Source organism: Anomaloglossus baeobatrachus, chromosome 4 (genome assembly GCF_048569485.1).
Source record: "Anomaloglossus baeobatrachus isolate aAnoBae1 chromosome 4, aAnoBae1.hap1, whole genome shotgun sequence".
In the NCBI taxonomy this organism is placed as follows: Eukaryota; Metazoa; Chordata; class Amphibia; order Anura; family Aromobatidae; genus Anomaloglossus; species Anomaloglossus baeobatrachus.
In genome coordinates, this window is record NC_134356.1 from 314,911,181 (window position 1) to 314,937,153 (window position 25,973).

The 25,973-nt window shown below is 43.7% G+C and overlaps 1 protein-coding gene across 2 annotated transcripts in view; it reads right to left on the reverse strand.

The window, feature by feature from the left end:
* Positions 1-25,973, reverse strand: part of CNTN1 (contactin 1) — a 308,991-nt gene that overhangs the window by 130,436 nt on the left and 152,582 nt on the right. For both annotated transcript variants that reach the window (XM_075344989.1, XM_075344990.1), the window contains one exon: positions 8,956-9,077. In XM_075344989.1, the coding sequence (XP_075201104.1) occupies positions 8,956-9,007 (52 nt within the window). In that variant the 5' untranslated portion in view covers positions 9,008-9,077. The remainder of the gene's footprint in view (positions 1-8,955; positions 9,078-25,973) is intronic.

Sequence of the window (25,973 nt, forward strand, 5' to 3'; positions counted from 1 at the left end):
CTGTGTCTGTGCCTCCCTATTATGTCTGTCCTTCCTTGCTATGTCTGTCTCTCCCTGCTGGCTCAGTCCCTCTCTGCTGGCTCAGTCCCTCACTGATGTGTCTGTCCCTCCCTGCTGTATATGTCCCTTCTTGCTGTGTATGTCCCTTCCTACTGTGTCTATCACTCCTTGCTGTGTCTATGCCTCCCTGCTGTCTGTCCCTCTTTGCTATCTGTCCCTCCCTGCTGGGTCAGTCCCTCCCTGCTGGGTCAATCTCTCTCTGCTGTCAGTCCTTCCCTGTTATGTCTGTTCCTCCCTGATGGGTCACTCCCTCTCTGCTGTCTGTCCTTCCCTGCTATGTCTGTGCCTCCTTGCTGTTCCTGTCCCTCTGTGCTGTGTCTGTGGCTCCTTTTAAGGGATTGTCTGCTTGGGATAATCTCTTTCTCAAGGATTCTCAATGCTTTAGTGTTTCTCTGCAGCACCACTAGAGGATGATTAAAGTATTACACAGTAGCCAAAAAAATCAATGGGCTATCCATGTAATATGAGATTGTGCTGAGTCTTCCAGAATACTCTTTTTAGATGCTCTCATCGCTCACTATGCAAGGTCAAAATTAGAATCTCTCCTTATTTAGATGAGAATTATCTAAAGGGGACCAGATATATTGAACTGTGATATATAGTGTGCAGGAAAATATTCACTAAAACTTGTATTTCTTCAGTTAACATCTTTGCTAAGTCTCTGCAAAGGAGTCCAATGGGTGGTCTTAGGGGTACTTTGCACGTTGCGACATCGCTACTGCGATCTCGTCTGGGTCAAATCGAAAGTGACACACATCCGGCGCCGGTAACGACGTCGCAACGAGTAAAGCCTAGAAGCACCGATAAACGATCGCAAAAGCGTTGATCTGTGTTGTGTCAGTCATTTCCATAATTTCGCTGCAGCGACAGGTATGATGTTGTTCCTTGTTCCTGCGGCAGCACACATCGCTGTGTATGAAGCCGCAGGAGCGAGGAACTTCTCCTTACCTGCGTCCCGCCTGCAATGAGGAAGGAAGGAGGTGGGTGGGATGTTTACGTCCCGCTCATCTCCGCCCCTCCGCTTCTATTGGCTGCCTGCCGTGTGATGTCACACGACCCGCCCCCTTAGGAAGGAGGCGGGTCGCCAGCCAGAGTGACGTCGCAGGGCAGGTAAGTGCGTGTGAAGCTGCCGTAGCGATAATGTTCACTACAGCAGCTATCACAAGATATCGCATCTGCGACGGGGGCGGGGACTATCGCGCTCGGCATTGCTACAATCGGCTAGCGATGTCGCAGTGTGCAAAGTACCCCTAACTCTGTAACTGTCAGACTTCTCTGCATGCATGCTCTGTAAAGAAGACCGTGAATCTTGAAGTCACACCACCCACTGGGCTCCTAATTCCACAACAAGTTAAAAGTTATACAGAATTGATGATAATGGGTATAAGAAAATATATTAACCTACTCAGTTACCATATACAGTACTGAATTTAGGGGGTGGATAGTTAACTGAAGTTTTCAGTTATTTTGTCCTATTTGCTGTTTGCTTCACAATAAAAAGAAAAATAAATGTCCACAGTTGTAGCCATGTAGCCATGTTCTTTATTTCAAGCAACGTAAACCCTCAAAAATATGTAAAATACCAGATTGTGAGGTAGCAAAACACGAAAAATGCCAAGGGGATGAATACTTTTGCAAGACACTATAGTTCTAAAACATAATGGAACTATAGTAAAACCCCAATTCTCAAAAAGTTGGGACGCTGTTTCATACAGCCATATTTTATTCACAACAGAACAAAGAACACAGATCAGAAGATGAAAGTTAGACAGTTTCTATTTAATTTGAAGATATTTTCTCATTTAGACATTGATGGCAGCAACACGTCTCAAAAAACTTAAAAGGTGCTAACAAAAAAACTAGAAAAGTAGTATGTCCACATATTCAGTATTTGCAGCAGAAAAATCTGGCAGAAAAAACGCTGCTTAACACATGAATGATTTTTTATGTTTCTTTATGAGTCTTTGATGCTTTTTTTCACATTCAAAAATACTTAAAGAATGGACATACTGCAGATCTGAAACTGCTTCCAGTCTGTAAGGAAAATTTAAGCAGCATGTACAAGACATTTCAGAAACCTCATTCACTTTTGTAGTACGTAAAATGCTTTGGGGGGTTTTAAGCAAAAAGGTGCTTGGGAAAAAACACGTGAAAAAAGGGGAAAAAGTGCAATCAGTGAAGCAGAAGCAGGAACGAAGTGGATGTGGATCTGTTACTGCGCTGCTGAAAATAGGACATAAATCCAGGAAAATTTAATAAAGATAGTTTTATTCAACCTGTATTTATATCATATCTTCAGCAGCGCAGTCACAGTTCCACTTTGTTCCTGATCTGCTTCTTCAGCACGTGGACTCTGCAGCAGCTGATTACATGCTTTAGTTCTGGTTGTGTGATACACAACCCCATAAGGTGAGCACATTCCCTTATTACTCTTATACTGTATGTCCGTTGGGTAAGACCCTATTGAGCTTTTTCCCTTCAGCTTTTATCAACATGCCCTAAGTGGTACTAATGAGCATCAGCTGGAGGGTCAGAATTCAAGTAAGTCACATGACTGTGTATAAAAAGAGCAAGCTAGAGAGGCAGAGTCTCTCAGAAGCAAAGATGGTCAGAGAATCACCTATCTGTGAACAACTGCATCTAAACAATGTGGAACAATTTTAGAAAAATTTTACTCAATGTAAAATTGCAAAGACTTGGAATATCCCACCATCAACTGTATATAATATCATCAAAAGATCTAGAGATTCTTGAGAAATCCATCAGCATAAGGTACAAGGCTGACTGCCAGTAATGGATGCTTGGGATCTACAGGCACTCTGTCAACACAGCATTGAAAACAAGCATAATTTAGTTTTACAAATCACTGCATGAGCTCTGGAATACTTCCAGAAATCACTGTCTGTTAACTCAGTTTGCCGTGTAATCCACAATGGAAGTTAAAGCTCTATCATGAAAAGAAAAACCCATACAGTGCCTTGCAAAAGTATTTGGCCCCCTTGAATTTTTCAACCTTTTCCCACATTTCAGGCTTCAAACATATAGATAATTTTTTTAAATTCTATGGTGAAGAATCAACAACAAGTGGGACACAATTGTGAAGGTGAATGATATTTATTGCTTATTTTACATTTTTGTTAAAAATAAAAAACTGAAAATTGAGGTGTGCAACATTATTCGGATCCTTTAAGTTAATACTTTGTAGTGCTACCTTTTGCTGCGATTACATCTGCAAGTCGCTTGGGGTATGTCTCTATCAGCTTTGCACATCGAGAGACTGAAATTCTTGCCAATTCTTCCTTTGCAAATAGCTCGAGCTGAGTGAGGTTGGATGGAGAGTGTTTGTGAACAGCAGTTTTCAGCTCCTTCCACAGATTCTCGATTGGATTCAGGCTTGGACTTTGACTTGGCCATTCTAACACCTGGATACGTTTATTTGTGAACAATTCCATTGTAGATTTTGCTTTATGTTTTGGATCATTGTCTTGTTGAAAGACAAATCTCTGTCCCAGTCTCAGGTCTTTTGCAGACTCCAACAGGTTTTCTTCAAGAATGGTCCTGTATTTGGCTCCATCCATCTTCCCATCAATTTTAACCATCTTTCCTGTCCCTGCTGAAGCAAAGCAGGCCCAAACCATGATGCTGCCACCACCATGTTTTACAGTGGGAATGGTGTGTTCAGGGTGATGAGCTGTGTTGCTTTTACGCCAAACATATCGTTTGGCATTGTGCCCAAAAAGTTCAATTTTGGTTTCATCTGATCGGAGCTCTTTCTTTCACATGTTTGGAGTGTCTCCCAGGTGGCTTGTGTCAAACTTTAAACGACACTTTTTATGGAAATCTTTGAGAAATGGCTTTCTTCTTGTCACTCTTCCATAAACGCCAGATTTGTGCAGTGTACGACTAATTGTTGTCCTATGGACAGACTCTCCCACCTCAGCTGTAGATCTCTGCAGTTCTTCCAGAGTGATCATGGGCTTCTTGGCTGCATCTCTGATCTGATCTCCTTGTCTGACATGAAATTTTTGAGGAACGGCCGGGTCTTGGTAGATTTGCAGTGGTATAATACTCCTTCCATTTCAATATGATCGCTTGCACAGTGCTTCTTAGGATGTTTAAAGTTTTGGAAATCTTTTTGCAACCAAATCCAGTTTTAAACTTCTCCACAACAGTATCACGGACCTGCCTGTTGTGTTCCTTGGTCTCCATCATGCTCTCTGTGCTTTAAACAGAACACTGAAACTTTCACAGAGCAGGTACATTTATATGGAGACTTGATTACACACAGGTGGATTATATTTATCATCATCAGTCATTTAGGACAACATTGGATCATTCAGAGATCCTCATTGAACTTCTGGAGTGAGTTTGCTGCACTGAAAGTAAAGGGACCAAATAATATTGCACGCCCCAATTTTCAGTTTATTTTTTTCAAAATTTAAAATAAGTAATAATTTTCGTTCACCTTCACAATTGTGTCCCACTTGTTGTTGATTCTTCACCATAGAATTTACATTTTTTATCTTTACGTTTGAAGCCTGAAATGTGGGAAAAGGTTGAAAAATTCAAGGGGGCAGAATACTTTTGCAAGGCACTATATATAAATACAATCCAAAAACGCTGCCATCTTTTCTGGACCAAGGTCCTCTAAAACAGACTGAGGCAAAATGGAAAAATGGTCTGTGGTCTGATGAACCAAAATTTGAAATTCTTTATGGAAACCAGGGACACCATGTCCTGCGGACTCAAGAGCAGAGGGACCATCCAGCATGTTATCAGTGCATGGTTCAAAAGCCTGAATCTTTAATGGTATGGGGCTGAATTAGTGCCCATGGCATTGGTAGCTTGCACATTCTTGAAAGCTACTATCAATTCTAAGTATTAAGTAGAGGTTTTAGAACAACCTAGGCTACCAAACCTATCTTCAATAGAAAACATTTGGACCATTTTGAAAGAAAAATCCAGCAAAGAAATCCCAGGACTGTTGAGCAGGTAGAATTCAACATCAGAAAAGAATGGAACAAGATTTCTATCCCAAAACTCCAGCATTAGTTTCCTCACTTCCTATACATTTACAGACTGTTGTGAAAAGAAGAAATGTTGCTAGACAATGGTAGACAATAGTTCTCTCCCAAATTTTTATAGATGTTTCGCAGCCATCAATATATCAATGAGTTTATTTTTTTCAAATAAAATGGAAAAATGTCTAACTAGCCCTTTCTGATCTGTGCTCTATGTTCTATTGTGAATAAAATATGGCTATAAGATCTTTCCAAATCAATGTATTCTTGTTTTCTTTTCATTTTACACAGCGTCTTGACGTTTTTGGGATTGCGTTGCGTTTGTAGGCTGGACAAAATTTTCATGGTTTGAGTTTCTCGTGGTCGTCATTTGAAAATTGTTTCATAAATTAATCGTACATATGAAACTATTAAAATTATTTGAAACTAAAATGATGGCTACTTTTTAACTACTTATGGACAGTCCTCAGAGTGTAAACGTCCAGGAAGTTCACAAATTGCTTTGCATTGACATGTCAATGGAGCGTAGGCAGATTGATCAAAATCGAAAAGCTGTAGGGTGGGAAGATAGCTGTCACACACAACCAGACTTCAATGAGAATATATTATCATGTTTACCTTCTCCATGCTGTAACACAGCATTGAACCAGCACTAACCAGCAATACAGATTAGGAAAGACTAATCGTGCTCCCTTTTTGAGACCCAGTGACCATGTAATTATTGGGTGTAGGGAGGGCACAAGAGCTGCTGGTCTCAAGGAGACCCCATCAGCTCTCCTATGCAAGCAAGAGGCTAAAATTCCCCTATAACTGGGGTTAACATATCAGCCCCAGTTCCAAGGTAATTCAGCAATAAATAGAACATGCTAATATGTTAAAATGACCTGAAATGTTTTTAATATCTCATGGGGTGGTACAGTGCATAAAATAAATGAAAAAAATAAACATAGAAAAAAAAAGCATAAATAAATAAAACAAAACTAAAAAATACAGTCAAACGGAATTGCTTTTTCTAGCTCCATCCCATTGAAAAAAAAATTCTATATATAATTTTAGAATTTCTATAAAAATGGGAACACAATTAAAACATTTTTTAGTGGCCCTTCGTGGTCATTACAAAAAAATGAAAAAGAAGCGTCAGCTCACTTGTTAATACATACCTGAGTGCTCCACACGCCACAGAATTGCCTGGGCAAATAGGCAAATACGCAATCCGAAAGCAAAAGAAATCCAGCGCTGCCAAAAAATGTAGAACCCCATACGGAGGAATAAGTTAAAACTTTATGTATATTTCTTCATATAAAAAATGTACATCCAGCAGTCAAGAGTTGGCCATAAAAACAACAGGGTTATAAACCAACGCGTTTCTACTTCAGGTGATAAAGACTTAGCTGAAGTTGAAATGCGTTGGTTTATAACCCTGTTGTTTTTACAGTCAAGTCTGACTGCTGTATGTACATTTTGTACATGAAGAAATAAACATGAAGTTTTAGCTTATTCCTCCGTATGGGGCTCTACATTCTTCAGCACTGCTGAATTTCTTCTTTCAGATAAAAAAAAATGAAAAATAAAAACAGGGAAACTTAGACACATATTTAATATTTTTCTTTTCATTTTCCCCAATACCAGCAATAAAAAAAAATAATGGAATACAAATGTCATAAAATAAGCTCCGTATATCGTGAAAAAAGAGGCAAATACTATTTGAATATCCATGGCAGAAAATTCTTAGAGACATGAAAAGTGCATTTACAATAAAGCCCCAAAATGTGATGAAGAGGGAAAATGGACAAGTTAGGAACTGGTTAAAGAGCTATACGTTGAAGCTGTCTTCTAAAATATAAAACGTACCCTGATACATAAAAATAATATGCATGCTATTTCTTTGATTAGGCTACATTCATTTGAATATGTCCAATTTGGCATCACCAAAAAATAGCTAAGCGAACAAAAAGTGTACAATTTTGCATTATTTTAATAAAAAGCTGCAATAGTAGTAAAGTTTATACACTATAGTTAAATAGAGACTTTGCTTAAGTCACTACTTTATTATACTGCTAACAAGACTGTTTGGAACTATAACATGCACTAGTGCTATGCTCCTTAAAGGGAACCTGTCAGGTGCAATATGCAACCAGTACCACGAGCAGTTCTGGGTGTATATTGCTAAGGCTACTTTCACACATCCGGATTTTTGCTCTGCGGCACAATACGGCGTTCTGCAGAAAAACCGCAACCGGCTTTTGTAACGCCGGTTGCGGGTTTTTTTGCATAGACTTACATTAGTGCCGTATTGTGCCGCAGGGGCTTGCGTTCGGTCCGGTTTTTGCCGCATGCGGCAGATTTAGCCGATGCCGCGGCCGGATCGAACGTTCCCTGCAACGTTTTTTGCTCCGGCAAAAAACACCGCATCGCGCCGCATCCGGCCGCTGCGGCGCATTTTTCAATGCATACCTATGGAGGCCGGATGCGGCGCGATGCGGAAAAAAACGCATCCGCTCGCCGCATGCGTTTTTTTCCACTGCGCATGCTCAGTAGCATGCCGCAACTGGAAAAAACCGGACGGGCCGCATGTAAAAACTTATGCAAAGGATGCGGTGTTTTCGCCGCATCCGTTGCATAGTTTTCACAGCCGGATTGAGCCGCAGTGCTCAAACCGGATGTGTGAAAGTAGCCTAATCCCTGTCTAACTGTCCCTGTATACACTGGCATAGATAAAGAGATCTTTAGAAAGTATTTCTAAAGATATTTTACTGTATGCTAATGAGTTTAGGGACTAGTCCCCTGGGTGTTAGTTCCCTGGCCAGTCGGCTCCATTAGCATGTTAGTACTCCCCTGTGGGTGTGCTAACATACTAATGAATGTGCAGTGTCAGAGGATAATCTCACCCATCTCTCCGCCGCCATCATCGCATCTGACAGGGGATTTCGGCTCAGTGCGCATGACCCCGAAGTTTGGGTCATGCGCACTATGAAGCTAGGTGTACATGTCCTGGCTTCAAACTGAAGTAGTGCGCATGACCCAAGTTCTGGGGTCAAGCGCACTGAGCCGAAATCCAACGTCAGGCAGCTATGGCGGCGGAAAGGTGAGTGAGATCATCCTCTGATGCTGCGTATTCATTAGCATGTTAGCACACCCACAGGGGTGTACTAACATGCTAATAGAGCCTGCTAGCCAGGGGAACTAACGCCCTAGGGACTAGTCTCCGATCTCATTAGCATACGGTAAAAGATCTTGAGAAATAAATTTTCTACAGATCTCTTTATCTATGCTAGTGTATACAGGGATTAGTAATATGTACCCAGAACTGCTCGTGGTTCTGGGTGCATATTGCACTTGGCTGACAGGTTCCCTTTAAAGAGAATCTGTCAGCAGGATTTCACCTCAAAATTATTCATACACGCATTAATCTATTTCAAAAACAAGTCCAGCAACACGTTTTCATGGCCAGTCTGTTCCTCCATTACTGAGAAAACAGAGTTTGAATTGATATGCAAATAAGTTTGAAAAGCTATGTGTAGATGTGAAGCCTCTGTCACTCCAGCTCTATTCCCCGCCTTCTCCTGCCTACACTTTCAGGTAACGGATCCATCGGTCACGCATGAGGAGGAGATGGCACTAGGAGGGGAAAAGTGCTGTAGCAACCAAGGCTTCAGATCTACCATATTCCTTCAGCCATATTTGCATATTAATTGAAACACTGATTTCTCAGTAACGGTGGAACGCACTGGGCAGGTAATGGTGCTGCTGAACTTGTCTCTAAAAGAGTTGCATGAGCGTGGAAATAGTTTTGGGTGTGAACTCCTGCTGACAGATCCTTTAAAGAAAAATTCCACATGAAAGATCGTGCATTATATCTAACAATGTCACTTACCTGCCCGGCAGAAGAATATGTACAATAAAAGTTGCGTTACAACAGGCCACATTTTGGATGAAGTTGAGTATGAAGAGTTACCAAATGCTTCTGTTCCCCACCTTTAATTGTTCTGTTTTCAACTGTAAGAAAAATCAGATATTAGGAATGATTTGCATGATATACAATTTACTAATAATACACATCTAATCTTATAGGTCAAACCATCACCAGTCACAATGTTACTGCAATTGCAAGCGATATACCATAACATTGCTTACGGCTGTGGAGTTGGTGAGCCAAGCTCTAACTACTCTATATTTCTAGAGTCCAAATCCAGTCTCAATGCCAACTCCTTCATAAATGGCAAATATACAACAATTAAAAACTAATTTACAGTAGTAAAATTATATCATCATCATGTAAATATTTTTAGCATAACACTAACTCCAACCAAAGCAGACTCCGACTCCACAAATCTATCTCCACAGCCCTGACATTAAATTTCAAAAAAATGTATTGAAGGTTTACAGGAAAAAGAAAACAATTCTGAAGATAGTATCTTTAAGAAATTGTTGTGCTATGTTGGAGAATGCTCTAATTTTGTCTTCCGACAGAAGTGACAGCATTGTGTTGTTTTGTTATAGGTGTAAAACTATTATTAATGGATGAAAACAAAAAAGTTTTGTGATCAAATATAAACTTCAGAAGACAAACAGCACAACCATTATAAATGTTGTGCCTGTACCACGTCATTTAGGGAATGTAAAATAATTGCATATATCATTGTCAGGTTTTACCTTACTGCCATGTCAAATTCACCACTTTAGCAGATTATATTCTAAACAAAGATCACAATCTAGTCCCTGTCATGCTGCCACCAGGGGGAGCTGGAGCTCTGCAGCAGAAGACACTACACAGAGCAACAAGAACCAGGAAGTAGATACACAGTGTGTGCTCAAACACTGCCTCACAGCACAGCTGGAGAGCAGAGCTGCGGGGCATGCGAGGAATGGTCAGGCGGGCCAGGTCAAGCACAGTACGGGCAGAAGGAGGACCGGAGGAAAGAGCAGAAGCGGAGTCGAGGTCAGGCCGAGGTCAGTACCAGAGGAAGCAACCGAGTTGGGAGGTAGTAGAGGGGACAGAGGAATGGGGGGACTACTAGGGGACGGAACACAGACAGGGCATGGGGGCACAGGCACAGAAGGATCACGATAACACTTACAGGACCAGCAATCACAGGCAAAGCAGCGCTAAGCTTATAGCCGGTGCTGGTTCACTGGAGATGTCAGTTTTTAAAGCATCCAAGCTCCGGAAGTGTGGCCCGGGAGAAGGCTCCGCACCCTAGCCATGTGGACGGGGAGGCGGAACCGTGACAGTCCCACTCAGTTTTGGAGATGCAGCTTTGTCATTGTAGGGGTTGTCACATGCACAAAGTACATTTTAATTAATAGATCTTGTAATAACAAGAAGTTTCACAATTGGAGGTGTTCAAAAAATGTTCTTGCGGTGAGATAATCTTATAAATGTGTCCCTGCTATGTTTTGTGTAGTGGCCATGTCTGACTGTATAGGAGAAGAAAAAGAAAGTAGACAGAAAGAATCAGCAGTGATTCTATGTTGTCCTTTCTGTGAGGTAAAGCATGTCCCAAAACAACAGCAAATGCTTTACCTCACAGAAAGAATCAGCAGTGATTCTATGTTGTTCTTTCTGTGAGGTACAGCATTTGCTGTTGTTTTGGGACGTTTTATCTCACAGAAAAAATCAGCTGTGATCCATTGCTGTCCTATCTGCATACTCTCTTGCTTCCTCCCCTGCCCAGGAGCTGTGGTATTGAACATGTAGGTATTAGTTACCATGTTACTGTACATTCAGACACAGCAATTGCACAGTACACAGCAGAGGCACAATTATAAGATTATCTCAGCACTGGATAAAAAAAAACTAACAATTCCAATTGTGGAACTTATTATTGTTCCAAGATCTATTGATTAAAATATACTTTTGTGGGAAAACTCTATTAATAACCTTCCTCTAGTGTTAGGGTCGTGACCGACCCGTTTTAGGTTTTAAATGTATACAAATTCTACATATATTTGTTTATTGCATCAAGACGTTTTGACTTTTTCTGGAACTTATTTTTAAACAAAATACAATAAAATAAAACTATTTTACTAAATTGTAAAATGCTCTTATTAAAATTATAACATTTGTGTTGTTGGGGTCAATTTCGACCCAGGTCTAATATAAGAGTAAAAAAAACAATAATAAGTCCCAAAACTGAACTCACAAACACAATATAAACCAACAGCCCACAGCCAGCTCTACCTCCAACTACTTGAGTAAGGGACATGTCCAGGCATGTATGGCCAAATCAGCTTACAGTTGGTACTTTGCAGAGTATACATCTTCAGTTTACACCATGCAACAATGAGAAGAAGATTAGATGCAAGCCAAATTCTGGATTATATCTTGGATGATAATGAATCAGAGGACACACAGCAGCAAAGTGATACAGATGAACAGGTTTCTGAGGAGGAAGATGATGTGGAGTATCAACCGGAAGACACAGACAGTTCTGATCAGTCTGATGAGGAGGTCACCGGTGCTGAAGCTGCTCCCGCTGAAAGATTCAAATCCAAAAGTGGCAAGATCAGTTGGAGCTCAGTACCTCCAGATGTACATGGCAGGGCAGATGCTGCAAATGTCATAAAATGACCCCTGGGATCACAAGGTTTGCTGTGACAAGAGTAAGTGACATCAAGACATGTTTTGATCTGTTTATGCCATTGTCAATAAAAAAAAGTCATTATTGCTATGACAAACCTTGAAGGAAAAAACGTCCACGGCAACATGTAGAATGATTTTCATGATGATGACCTGGATGCCTACATTGGTGTTCTTCTCCTTGCTGGAGTGTACAAATCCTGCAATGAGGCCACTGGTAGTCTCTGGGACACATCGACAGGCAGGAATATTTTCCGGGCAACAATGTCACTTCAAAAGTTTCAAATGATATCAAGAGTCCTCAGATTGGACAACAGAGACAACAGAACAAAATCTGACAAACTTGCTCCCATCAGGGATGTTTGGGAGAAATGGGTGCAGCTCCTTCCACTGATGTTCAACCCAGGGCCAGAGGTGATAGTAGACGAATGTTTTCTCCCTTTGCGCGGAAAATGCCCCTTCCAGCAATACGTGCCAAGTAAGCCAGGCAAATACAGCATAAAAATCTGGGTAGCCTGTGATGCAAAAACTAGCTATGCATGGAATCTACAGATTTACACAGGCAAGTCTGCAAGCGGCATACCTGAAAAAAAAAACAAAGAAAACGTGTAGTCCTCGATATGACTACTGGACTGCAGGGTCACAACATTACTTGTGACATTTTTTTTACCAGCTATGACCTTGGACAAGAACTTCTCAGGAGGAAAATCACCATGGTGGGCACAGTGAAAAAAAACAAACCTGAGCTGCCCGCTGAATTGTTGCAGATTAAGGACAGGGCTCCACTTTCCTCAAAGTTTGTTTTTACAGACACCAACACTGCTGTTTCATACTGCCCCAAAAAACGACGGCATGTGGTACTGATGTCCACACTTCACAGAGATGCAGCTGTGTCATCAGGAAGTGACAAAAAGCCCAGAATTATCCTGGACTATAACAAAAACAAAGGAGGAGTGGACAACCTGGACAAGCTGACTGCCACCTACACTTGCCAGCGAATGACTAGGAGATGGCCAATGGTTGTATTTTCAAACATCTTTGATGTGTCAGCATACAATGCATTTGTGTTGTGGACCCACATTCCCGAAGGATGGAATTCAAAGAAAAAAAACAAGCGGAGGATGTTTCTTGAGGAACTAGGAAGATCCCTTGTCAAGGCGCACATTGACCAAAGGGAACGAGTGCCCCGAGACCCAGCCGCTACAGCCTTGGTCCGACAACTCCAGAGCTCAACAAGTGCTTCTCCCACAGCAACACAAAGAGCATCATCACCAGCATCCTCCTCAACCAGCCCTGCCTCAACATCAACCACAACAGCCACAACCCCAGTGAGACCACCTGATTCTAAAAGAAAAAGGTGTCAGATCTGCCCTAGCAATAAGGACAGAAAGAGAAACACATCGTGCTTCGCCTGCAAAAAATACCTCTGCAAAGAACACACAAAAAGTGTCACTTTTTGCCACACATGCATCTAAATACTAATGCATCTAAAAACTAGTACTTGATTTCTGTTGATTTGATTTGCTTGATTGATTGTGGTTTGACCTAGAAAAGCTACTTTTTATTATTATTGCTATTAATGTTAATATAATTTTCATCTTTTATTTGTATTAAAGTTCTATAAAAAAAAAAATCTGTTTTTTGCCTTTTTCATAAAGTAGTTAGATATGGGTCAAAATTGACCAGTAACACCATAGATGTTACTAGAGTTATTAATATAAAATATATATATATGTATATTTTTTTTACATTTAAGAAATGTGTTCTAAAACCCTTCAGTAATAGTCAGATAATATAACAAACGTTTTTAAGTTTATATTATTCTCTTGAGGTTCATTTGACAATATTTTTATATTGAAAATGAAGGGTATGCTCTCAAAGGAAAGGCCCAGTGGGCCACAACAAAAATATTAAAATCAATCCTTCCATGGAGGAGAAACCCTAACAAGGTAACTAAGAGGTAAGAAACAAATTGGATCATAAATAACTGTTTTTAGGGTATCCTAGGGGTGATTTAAGACACGGGTCAAAACCGACCCGTTAACATAAGAAAGAGTAACAGAAAGCTAACACAAGAGGAAGCTTAAACAGACTGTACACAACCGGACAACCCCTTTAAGTAAAATGATCTCTTAGTGAGTGGAATATTTCAATGAAAACTGTAACAATTTCTTATTGGCAATTAGTTGGTTCTAAAATTGACTGTACTTATTTTATATAGCTTGCACAGGCCCGTTCTTTATACATTTCCTTGTTCGTCTGTTATGTTTGACACTCTGTTCCTTGATTTACAGAGAACTTCAAGCATCACGATTTTCCATAAAAATAGGAAAGTATTTTTGTATAATTAGAATTGCAAGAGCTAAAGTGTTTTGAGATACTGAGCTCCTAATTATAGCATAGTTATTAGCAAGGATAAAAAGTACCATTTATCTACAGCCAAATAACTTCTAGCAAGCATGTCGCCAAGACGAGCGCGCACACTCCCCGTAAGTTTACCGCATTAATATTCTGTAAGAAATAAACACTATATCTAGTGAACACCTAATAAATCACCGAGGATGAGTTACTAATGTTTGAAAAATTAGCAAATATGCCGGTATTTTTATATTCTCATTTTACCAACACTATGTGTAAGAAGAGCCATCTAATTGTTCTCAATTATGCCGCCAAGCTGGTAGACTATGCCTAAAAAGAAAATAGCTGCAGGAAAATCCAAAATCTACACACAAAGCTTTATTTCAAGGATTAAAAGCACTCACTAGATTTCAGAGGCGTTGGTTCCAATGAATCAGTCAGATGGAAGCGTCTAATTTGATTGGATTCATGGATTGGCTATCATTTGCTGCCAAGGCTTTTCAGAGCATTTCTTTCATTATCATCCTGGTGTCAATTTAGTAATTAATTTCACATTGGCATTAATTACTGTGTGACCTACTCACTGGGTAATCTTTTACATCTCACAATCACTAAGCCCTTGCTAACATGTGATGCCTGAGATATTACCAGGGCGCTGTACATGATGTGTCTCAGATATTACCAGGGCGCGGTACATGGTGTGTATCAGATATTACCAGGCCGCTGTACATGATGTGTCTCAGATATTACTAGGGTGCTGTACATGAAATGTCTCAGATATTACCAGGGCGCGGTACATGGTGTGTATCAGATATTACCAGGGCGCTGTACATGATGTGTCTCAGATATTACCAGGGCGCGGTACATGGTGTGTATCAGATATTACTAGGGCGCTGTACATGATGTGTCTCAGATATTACCAGGCCGCTGTACATGATGTGTCTCAGATATTACCAGGGCGCTGTACATGATGTGTCTCAGATATTACTAGGGCGCTGTACATGATGTGTCTCAGATATTACCAGGCCGCTGTACATGATGTGTCTCAGATATTACCAGGGCGCTGTACATGATGTGTCTCAGATATTACCAGGGCGCTGTACATGATGTGTCTCAGATATTACTAGAGCGCTGTACATGATGTGACTCAGATATTACCAGGGCGCGGTACATGGTGTGTATCAGATATTACCAGGGCGCTGTACATGATGTGTCTCAGATATTACCAGGGCGCTGTACATGATGTGTCTCAGATATTACTAGGGCGCTGTACATGATGTGTCTCAGATATTACTAGGGCGCTGTACATGATGTGACTCAGATATTACCAGGGCGCGGTACATGGTGTGTATCAGATATTACCAGGGCGCTGTACATGATGTGTCTCAGATATTACCAGGGCGCTGTACATGATGTGTCTCAGATATTACTAGGGCGCGGTACATGATGTGTATCAGATATTACCAGGGCGCTGTACATGATGTGTCTCAGATATTACTAGGGTGCTGTACATGATGTGTATCAGATATTACTAGGGCGCTGTACATGATGTGTCTCAGATATTACCAGGGCGCTGTACATGATGTGTCTCAGATATTACCAGGGCGCTGTACATGATGTGTCTCAGATATTACCAGGGCGCTGTACATGATGTGTCTCAGATATTACCAGGGCACGGTACATGGTGTGTATCAGATATTACTAGGGCGCTGTACATGATGTGTCTCAGATATTACCAGGGCGCTGTACATGATGTGTCTCAGATATTACCAGGGCGCTGTACATGATGTGTCTCAGATATTACCAGGGCGCTGTACATGATGTGTCTCAGATATTACCAGGGCGCGGTACATGGTGTGTATCAGATATTACCAGGGCGCTGTACATGATGTGTCTCAGATATTACCAGGGCGCTGTACATGATGTGTCTCAGATATTACCAGGGCGCTGTACATGATGTGTCTCAGATATTACCAGGGCGCTGTACATGATGTGTCTCAGATATTACCAGGGCGCGGTACATGGTGTGTATCAGATATTACCAGGGCGCTGTACATGATGTGTCTCAGATATTACCAGGGCGCTGTACATGATGTGTCTCAGATATTACCAGGGCGCTGTACATGATGTGTCTCAGATATTACCAGGGCGCTGTACATGATGTGTCTTAGATATTACCAGGGCGCTGTACATGATGTGTCTCAGATATTACCAGGGCGCTGTACATGATGTGTCTCAGATATTACCAGGGTGCTGTACATGATGTGTCTCAGATATTACCAGGGCGCTGTACATGATGTGTCTTAGATATTACCAGGGGCTGTACATGATGTGTCTCAGATATTACCAGGGGCTGTATATGATGTGTCTCAGATATTACTAGGGCACTGTACATGATGTGTCTCAGATATTACTAGGGCGCTGTACATGATGTGTCTCAGATATTACCAGGGCGTTGTACATGATGTATCTCAGATATTAACAGGGGCTGTACATGTGTGCCGCCCATGCAGCGGTCGAACTGCTCGGATCTGAGGTCTGCTGTGGCTCGAGCGTCTTCGGACCCTGGGGTTCGCGGCCACTTCAAATGAAAAGGGGGATATTTACAGGGGATTTAGAGTTTGTGACGCCACCTGTGGTTCGCGGTAAGGGGAGTACTGTCGATGGGAGTACCTGAGGGAAGATGTAGTGGGGCAGCCAGATGACGTTCCCTCCACGGGTAGGGTAGGCTCTCTGGATGGTGGAAGTGCAGGGGAGCGCAGCACTAGTGGGAAGCAGGGGAGGACCACGTACTCACTCAGGTAGTGTTGCTGTTGATGCGACCGCAAAACGTCCGTTGAGGGCGGGGGTGACGGTGGTTGGATGCCTGTGATGGCCGGGTCAGCTGGGACTGGGTAGCTGCTTACCCGCTCCTCGCTTGGGACCTCCATCTCACGGGCCCGCACCGCCACGGCCAGACTTCTCATCTCTTCCCTCCAATGGTCCAGGATGTATAAGAACTGCGTCCGCATCCTCCTGCAGAGCTGCTCAGTCTCTTGTTCTATTCAGGTCGCGGTCCCAGGAGCTGCGCACTCCAGTGACCAGTCCCTTGCTGCCGCCATTTTGCCTCTGTGGTGTCCAGGAACTTTATGGGCAGAGTCCTGGCGTCCCTGCTCCATTTCCGCTGCTACATCCTGTCAGGCCCCCATGGTTTTCGGCAGCCAGCTCTCCAGCTTCCGGCTGCGCTCTCTGGACGAGGAGCGGAGCTTCAACTTTGCACTCTTTTAGTCGGGAAGATGGCGTTTGTGGCGCCAAAGATGGCGGAAAATGACGGGAATGGAACTTTGTCACCGTCGCTTGGATTTTCAAGGCACAAGTCACCCAGGTTAGTAGGCCCACTCCAAATCCTGTTCATGACGCCAGAGATTTGAGCTGTGCCGCCCCTGCAGTGGTCGAACCGCTTGGATCTGGGGTCTGCTGTGGCTTGAGGGTCTCCGGACCCGGGGGCTCGCGGCCACTTCAAATGAAAAGGGGGGTATTTACAGGGGATTTAGAGTTTGTGACACCATGTGTGGTTCATGGTAAGGGGAGTACCGCAACTGCTGATGGGACTACCCGAGGAAAGATGGAGTGGGGCAGCCAGATGACGTTCTCTCCACGGGTAGGGTAGGCTCTCTGGATGGTGGAAGTGCAGGGGAGCGCAGCACTAGTGGGAAGCAGGGGAGGACCACGTACTCACTCAGGTAGTGTTGCTGTTGATGCGACCGCAAAACGTCCGTTGAGGGCGGGGGGTGACGGTGGCTGGATGCCTGTAATGGCCGGGTCAGCTGGGACTGGGTAGCTGCTTACCCGCTCCTCGCTTGGGACCTCCATCTCACGGGCCCGCACCGCCACGGCCAGACTCCTCATGTCTTCCCTCCAATGGTCCAGGATGTATAAGAACTGCGTCCGCATCCTCCTGCAGAGCTGCTCAGTCTCTTATTCTATTCAGGTCGCGGTCCCAGGAGCTGCGCGCTCCAGTGACCAGTCCCTTGCTGCCGTCATTTTGCCTCTGTGGTGTCCAGGAACTTTATGGGCAGAGTCCTGGCGTCTCTGCTCCACTTCCGCTGCTACATCCTGTCAGGCCCCCATGGTTTTCGGCAGCCAGCTCTCCAGCTTCCGGCTGCGCTCTCTGGACGAGGAGCGGAGCTTCAACTTTGCACTCTTTTAGTCGGGAAGATGGCGTTTGTGGCGCCAAAAATGGCGGAAAATGGCGGGAATGGAACTTTGTCACCGTCGCTTGGATTTTCAAGGCACAAGTCACCCAGGTTAGTAGGCCCACTCCAAATCCTGTTCATGACGCCAGAGATTTGAGCTGTGCCGCCCCTGCAGTGGTCGAACCGCTTGGATCTGGGGTCTGCTGTGGCTTGAGGGTCTCCGGACCCGGGGGCTCGCAGCCACTTCAAATGAAAAGGGGGGTATTTACAGGGGATTTAGAGTTCGTGACACCATGTGTGGTTCATGGTAAGGGGAGTACCGCAACTGCTGATGGGAGTACCCGAGGAAAGATGGAGTGGGGCAGCCAGATGACGTTCCCTCCACGGGTAGGGTAGGCTCTCTGGATGGTGGAAGTGCAGGGGAGCGCAGCACTAGTGGGAAGCAGGGGAGGACCACGTACTCACTCAGGTAGTGTTGCTGTTGATGCGACCGCAAAATGTCCGTTGAGGGCGGAGGTGACGGTGGCTGGATGCCTGTAATGGCCGGGTCAGCTGGGACTGGGTAGCTGCTTACCCGCTCCTCGCTTGGGACCTCCATCTCACGGGCCCGCACCGCCACGGCCAGACTCCTCATCTCTTCCCTCCAATGGTCCAGGATGTATAAGAACTGCGTCCGCATCCTCCTGCAGAGCTGCTCAGTCTCTTGTTCTATTCAGGTTGCGGTCCCAGGAGCTGCGCGCTCCAGTGACCAGTCCCTTGCTGCCGTCATTTTGCCTCTGCGGTGTCCAGGAACTTTATGGGCAGAGTCCTGGCGTCTCTGCTCCACTTCCGCTGCTACATCCTGTCAGGCCCCCATGGTTTTCGGCAGCCAGCTCTCCAGCTTCCGGCTGCGCTCTCTGGACGAGGAGCGGAGCTTCAACTTTGCACTCTTTTAGTCGGGAAGATGGCGTTTGTGGCGCCAAAGATGGCGGAAAATGGCGGGAATGGAACTTTGTCACCGTCGCTTGGATTTTCAAGGCACAAGTCACCCAGGTTAGTAGGCCCACTCCAAATCCTGTTCATGACGCCAGAGATTTGAGGTGTGCCGCCCCTGCAGTAGTCGAACCGCTCGGATCTGGGGTCTGCTGTGGCTTGAGGGTCTCCGGACCCGGGGGCTCGCGGCCAAATCAAATGAAAAGGGGGGTATTTACAGGGGATTTAGAGTTCGTGACACCATGTGTGGTTCATGGTAAGGGGAGTACCGCAACTGCCGATGGGAGTACCCGAGGAAAGATGGAGTGGGGCAGCCAGATGACGTTCCCTCCATGGGTAGGGTAGGCCCCGGGACTCTGGATGGTGGAAGTGCAGGGAAGCGCAGCGCTGGTGGGAAGCAGGGGAGGACCAAGTACTCACTCAGGTAGTCTTGCTGGTGATGCGACCGCAAAGCAGACTCAGACACAAGGGTAAACTAAGTCTCTTGGTGCCGCTGCCCTCTTGGTGGAGCTCGTAGGGTTTCCGTCCCCTATGGTACTGCCGGATGATCCGGAGCCTGCCTCCGTGCACAATTTAGGAATTTTCTGGTGGCCCGTTGGCTTAAAGGTGTCCGGGTCCCGCTCCCTAGTTGCTGGTAGTGGAGCTGCGCTCTCAAGGGCTCACGCTTGGGATTTTTGAAGGCTGCATGGATTGGAAGGCCCTATCCCCCTCGTTGGGCTATTGCCCTCAATCTCTGAGCTTTTTGGGGACAGTCCTTGAAGACACTATCCTCCACAGGCTAATTGCTGGGTTGCCTGAAGCTACTCCCCGACCTAGGGTCCTGTACCCCGCTGTGCTTTCGGTCCCAGACCGGTTTTTAGGCTTGAGATGCTGACTGTCCTCCAAGATCGGGTCTAGGCACCCAGCCTCAATACCCTGCGACCGGATCTCCGACTCCTCCGGGCCCAAACCACCATCTGCGACTCAACCACCAACATACAGGGAGCCACTACTCCTTAAGTTCCTGACTTTTTGAGGGCTAACACTCTACTTTCCCCTTCCCGCCAACCAGTCTTCCTGACCACTAGGAGGGTGGCCATATTCCAGCAAGGCAGCCCACTGGTGTGCCTGACATGGTGTGGTGGGAGGTGTGGTTAGGATTTGGATGCTGATAGAGGCAGTACCATAAGTTGGGAACCCAGAACTATGAGGGGTTGAGTCCTGCACCAAGGACTAGAGAGTGCAGTACCCTGTGACACCCTAGCTAGTCCAGGGGCGTCATACATGATATGTCTCAGATATTACCAGGGCGCTGTACATGATGTGTCTCGAATATTACCAGGGTGCTGTACATGATGTGTCTCAGATATTACTAGGGCGCTGTACATGATGAGTCTCAGATATTACCAAGGCGCTGTACATGATGTGTCTCAGATATTACCAGGGCGCTGTACATGATGTGTCTCAGATATTACCAGGACGCGGTACATGATGGGTCTCGAATATGACTAGGGCGCTGTATATGATGTGTCTCAGATATTACTAGGGCGCTGTACATGATGTGTCTCAGATATTACCAGGGCGCTGTACATGATGTGTCTCAGATATTACCAGGACGCTGTACATGAAGTGTCTCAGATATTACCAGGGCGCTGTACATGACGTGTCTCAGATATTACTAGGGTGCTGTACATGAAATGTCTCAGATATTACCAGGACGCTGTACATGATGTATCTCAGATATTACCAGGGCGCTATACATGACGTGTCTCAGATATTACTAGGGCGCTGTACATGATGTGTCTCAGATATTACCAGGGCGCTGTACATGATGTGTCTCAGATATTACCAGGGCGCGGTACATGATGTGTCTCAGATATTACTAGGGCGCTGTACATGATGTGTCTCAGATATTACCAGGGCGCTGTACATGACGTGTCTCAGATATTACCAGGGCGCTGTACATGATGTGTCTCAGATATTACCAGGGCGCTGTACATGATGTGTCTCAGATATTACTAGGGCGCTGTACATGATGTGTCTCAGATATTACTAGGGTGCTGTACATGAAATGTCTCAGATATTACCAGGACGCTGTACATGATGTATCTCAGATATTACCAGGGCGCTGTACATGACGTGTCTCAGATATTACCAGGACGCTGTACATGATGTATCTCAGATATTACCAGGACGCGGTACATGACGTGTCTCAGATATTACCAGGGCGCTGTACATGACGTGTCTCAGATATTACTAGGGTGCTGTACATGAAATGTCTCAGATATTACCAGGGCGCTGTACATGATGTGTCTCAGATATTACCAGGGCGCTGTACATGACGTGTCTCAGATATTACCAGGGCGCTGTACATGACGTGTCTCAGATATTACCAGGGGCTGTACATGATGTGTCTCAGATATTACCAGAGCGATGTACATGATGTGTCTCAGATATTACCAGGGGCTGTACATGATGTGTCTCAGATATTACCAGGGCGCTGTACATGACGTGTCTCAGATATTACTAGGGTGCTGTACATGAAATGTCTCAGATATTACCAGGGCGCTGTACATGATGTGTCTCAGATATTACCAGGGCGCTGTACATGATGTATCTCAGATATTACCAGGGCGCTGTACATGACGTGTCTCAGATATTACTAGGGTGCTGTACATGATGTGTCTCAGATATTACCAGGGCGCTGTACATGATGTGTCTCAGATATTACCAGGGCGCTGTACATGACGTGTCTCAGATATTACCAGGGGCTGTACATGATGTGTCTCAGATATTACCAGAGCAATGTACATGATGTGTCTCAGATATTACCAGGGCGCTGTACATGATGTGTCTCAGATATTACTAGGGCGCTGTACATGATGTGTCTCAGATATTACCAGGGCGCTGTACATGATGTATCTCAGATATTACCAGGGCGCTGTACATGACGTGTCTCAGATATTACTAGGGTGCTGTACATGATGTGTCTCAGATATTACCAGGGCGCTGTACATGATGTGTCTCAGATATTACCAGGGCGCTGTACATGACGTGTCTCAGATATTACCAGGGGCTGTACATGAAGTGTCTCAGATATTACCAGGGCGCTGTACATGACGTGTCTCAGATATTACCAGGGGCTGTACATGATGTGTCTCAGATATTACCAGGGCGCGGTACATGATGTGTCTCAGATATTACCAGGGCGCTGTACATGACGTGTCTCAGATATTACCAGGACGCTGTACATGATGTGTCTCAGATATTACCAGGGCGCTGTACATGATGTGTCTCAGATATTACCAGGGCGCTGTACATGATGTGTCTCAGATATTACCAGGGGCTGTACATGATGTGTCTCAGATATTACCAGAGCAATGTACATGATGTGTCTCAGATATTACCAGGGCGCTGTACATGATGTGTCTCAGATATTACTAGGGTGCTGTACATGATGTGTCTCAGATATTACCAGGGCGCTGTACATGACGTGTCTCAGATATTACTAGGGTGCTGTACATGAAGTGTCTCAGATATTACCAGGGGCTGTACATGATGTGTCTCAGATATTACCAGGGGCTGTACATGATGTGCCTGAACAACATATATACTCATCACTATATTTGTAAACACTGGCTATAAGCTCTTGGCGGCCGAACATTTGAACTAATATTAATCATGCAAAAGGCATAAACATGTAGCATAAAAATATGTATTATAGTGGCCAGCAAATAAAATAATTATCAGGCATGTGATTCAGTCAGTGTCAAGTACAATAAATACCTGGAGGCCATTGTGTGCCATATACGATATATATTTTTCAACATAGTGGTTGAAATATTGGGCAATGTTCACACTTCGTGCTTTTGAACTTTGTTTATATACAGTTTATTCAGGAGAAGTAATGTAAATACTCTATATGTTTTAATGAACTGTTTGTCTGGATATAGATAGACAGACAGATAGATAATTATAATTATTGTAAATCAATAGATTGATATATATTGTATAGACTGATACAGTTGAAACCAGTAGAGATAAAAAAAAGCTGAGCTTGATGAAGAGACCTGAGTAGTCTTGAAAGCTTGCTATTATTACCATCTTTTCAGTTATTATTATTATTATTTACTATTATAGCGCCATTTATTCCATGGCGCTTTACAAGTGAAAGAGGGTATACGTACAACAATCATTACCAGTACAAAACAGACTGGTATAGGAGGAGAGAGGACCCATGAGGGCTCACAGTCTATAGGGAATGGGTGATGGTACATAACCCATTAAAGTTAGCCATTAAAAAGTATCAACCACTGAGGACTTCAGTTCTGTTAAACAAACTTTTTTTACAGTTGAAACCAGAAGTTTAGATACACTATCTAAAAAGACACATATGTATATTTTTCTCACTATCTGACATGAAATCAGAACCTTTCTGGTTTTAGGTCAATTAGGAACCAAAATTATTTACATTTGCCAAATGCAAGAATAATGAGAGATATGGTTTAAGGCATTTTTATTACTTTCTGCAAAGTCAAACGTTTACATACGCTAAATGCCCCGTCACACACAAAGATAAATCTTTGGCAGATCTGTGGTTGCAGTGAAATCATGGACATATTGTTCCATTTGTACACAGCCACAAACCTGGCACTGATTGTCCACAATTTCACTGCTGCCACAGATCTGCCACAGATCTGCCACAGATCTGCCACAGATCTGCCACAGATCTGCCACAGATCTGCCACAGATCTGCCACAGATCTGCCACAGATCTGCCACAGATCTGCCACAGATTTATCTCTCTGTGTGTCAAGGCCTTAAGAGTAATATGCCTTTAAACAATATGGGACAACCCATATTGTGATGTCTTTGGAACTGTATATAATTAGATAGATATTAGGCAGATAGCTTAGCTGGGTAGATACTGTAGATAGATAGATAGATAGATATTATATAGACTGATTATATAATTGTATGGACAGATAGAGATTACATAGATAGTAGATCAATAGATTAGATATATAGATATGAGATAGATCGATAGAATATAGAAAATGAGATATGGAAGTATAGAGGCTTCCATATCCTGAAAATATACAAATTAAAGGAAATTTGTTAGCAGGTTTTTGCTACTTCATCTGAGAGCAGCATGATGTAGACAAACAGATAATGAAACTAACCATGATTAACTTAGATTACTGGGTGCAGCCGTTCTGACATTATCAAATAATGAGTGTAGCAGAGCTGAGAGCTGTCCCTGCCCCCCACACCATGTTATCAATAGAGATTGTGCATTCACTGTAAAGGTACTGTCACACATAACGAGATCGCTAGCGAGATCGCAGCTGAGTCACGGTTTCTGTGACGCTGTAGCGATCCCGTTAGCGATCTCGCTATGTGTGACATCTACCAGCGATCAGGCCCCTGCTGTGATATCTCTAGTCGTTGCAGAATGGTCCAGGCCATTTTCTTCAAAGGCGATGTCCTGCTGGGCAGGACACATCGCTGTGTTTGACACTGTGTGACAGGGTCACAGTGACTGCTGAGATCGTTATACAGGTCGCTACTGCGACCTGTATTGTTCCTGAATCGCTGGTAAGATCTGACTGATATCTCACCTGCGACCACCCAGCGACTTACCTGCGATCCCTATCAGGTCGCATCGTTTTCGGGATCGCTGGTAAGTTGTTGTGTGTGACTGGGCCTTAAGGTGTCAATCACAGCAGGGGGCATGCTAGACAACATGGCATGGGACTTCCTAGTCCTCTAAAGTTAATCACAGGGTAATAAACCCTTTAGTAATAGGTAAATAATAGCTTGTACACAGATAAAAGCACAGTTATGCTTTTCTTTTTTAGCCCTTGCAGCATGCTGTCCTCAGCTTACATTGCAAAATTTTGTTGACAGATTTCCTTTAATAAAAGAAGGCACCATTCCAATATTCTTCATGCAAAAAAAAAATATATCTTGTTTTCTGCACTGTGAATATCCTTCAGAAGTTGATCCTGAAAAGAGGACTGTTCCATATATAGAGAAAGGGTCTAATTTTACCAATCCGCTTCCATTGTAATCAGTGCATAACCATTTGCTATTAGCATGAGCTGCTTATACTTCTTTCATTTGCATGTTGGATACTGTCCTGCCTCATCTCCCGTTTTGTTGGGGATCCTGCTGACTGGTACAGTGGATCGCATATAGCAGAATATGGGACGACAACTGTTTTCCCGCACATCTAAAGGCGCACTCAGCAGGGAATTGCATCTCCAGCTCCATGTTACCTAGCAACTCGCTCTGAACTGGAGCTTTTTACATCTTACAAGGGTTCTTAAAGACAACTATTGCATTCAGTGAATGAACAGGGGAAATCAGTCATCTGCCATGTAAAGCCAGCAGCAAGTGGATAAGGAGGCTGAAATCTTATTTTTAGGATGAGGGTCAATCATACCAGTATATCAATAATACAACATCACAGTATAAAATATATTTGTCATCTCTGGAATAATAAGCAGGAGCTACAAATGAGTGAGCAGTGATTGGCTTGTAGATAGTGTATACCTGTTTTATAGTTGTGCTACCGTTTTAAAGCATGATAGCATATGTATTGTTCATTAGAGATAACTGTGGCCAGGTTCTTAGGGAAGGAACTCTATGGCCAACCAGGGCCTGTCACTACCATTGTGTTTGGCTCTGTTATGTGTACCATACTTCCCAACTTATAGATAACAGAAGGAAAGACAAATCATGAAGAGTGCATAGGGAGCAATGGCAGTGAGGGTCATCCAGCAGATGCCCAAAACTGCAGGGCATACAGACAAATCTGGGCCTG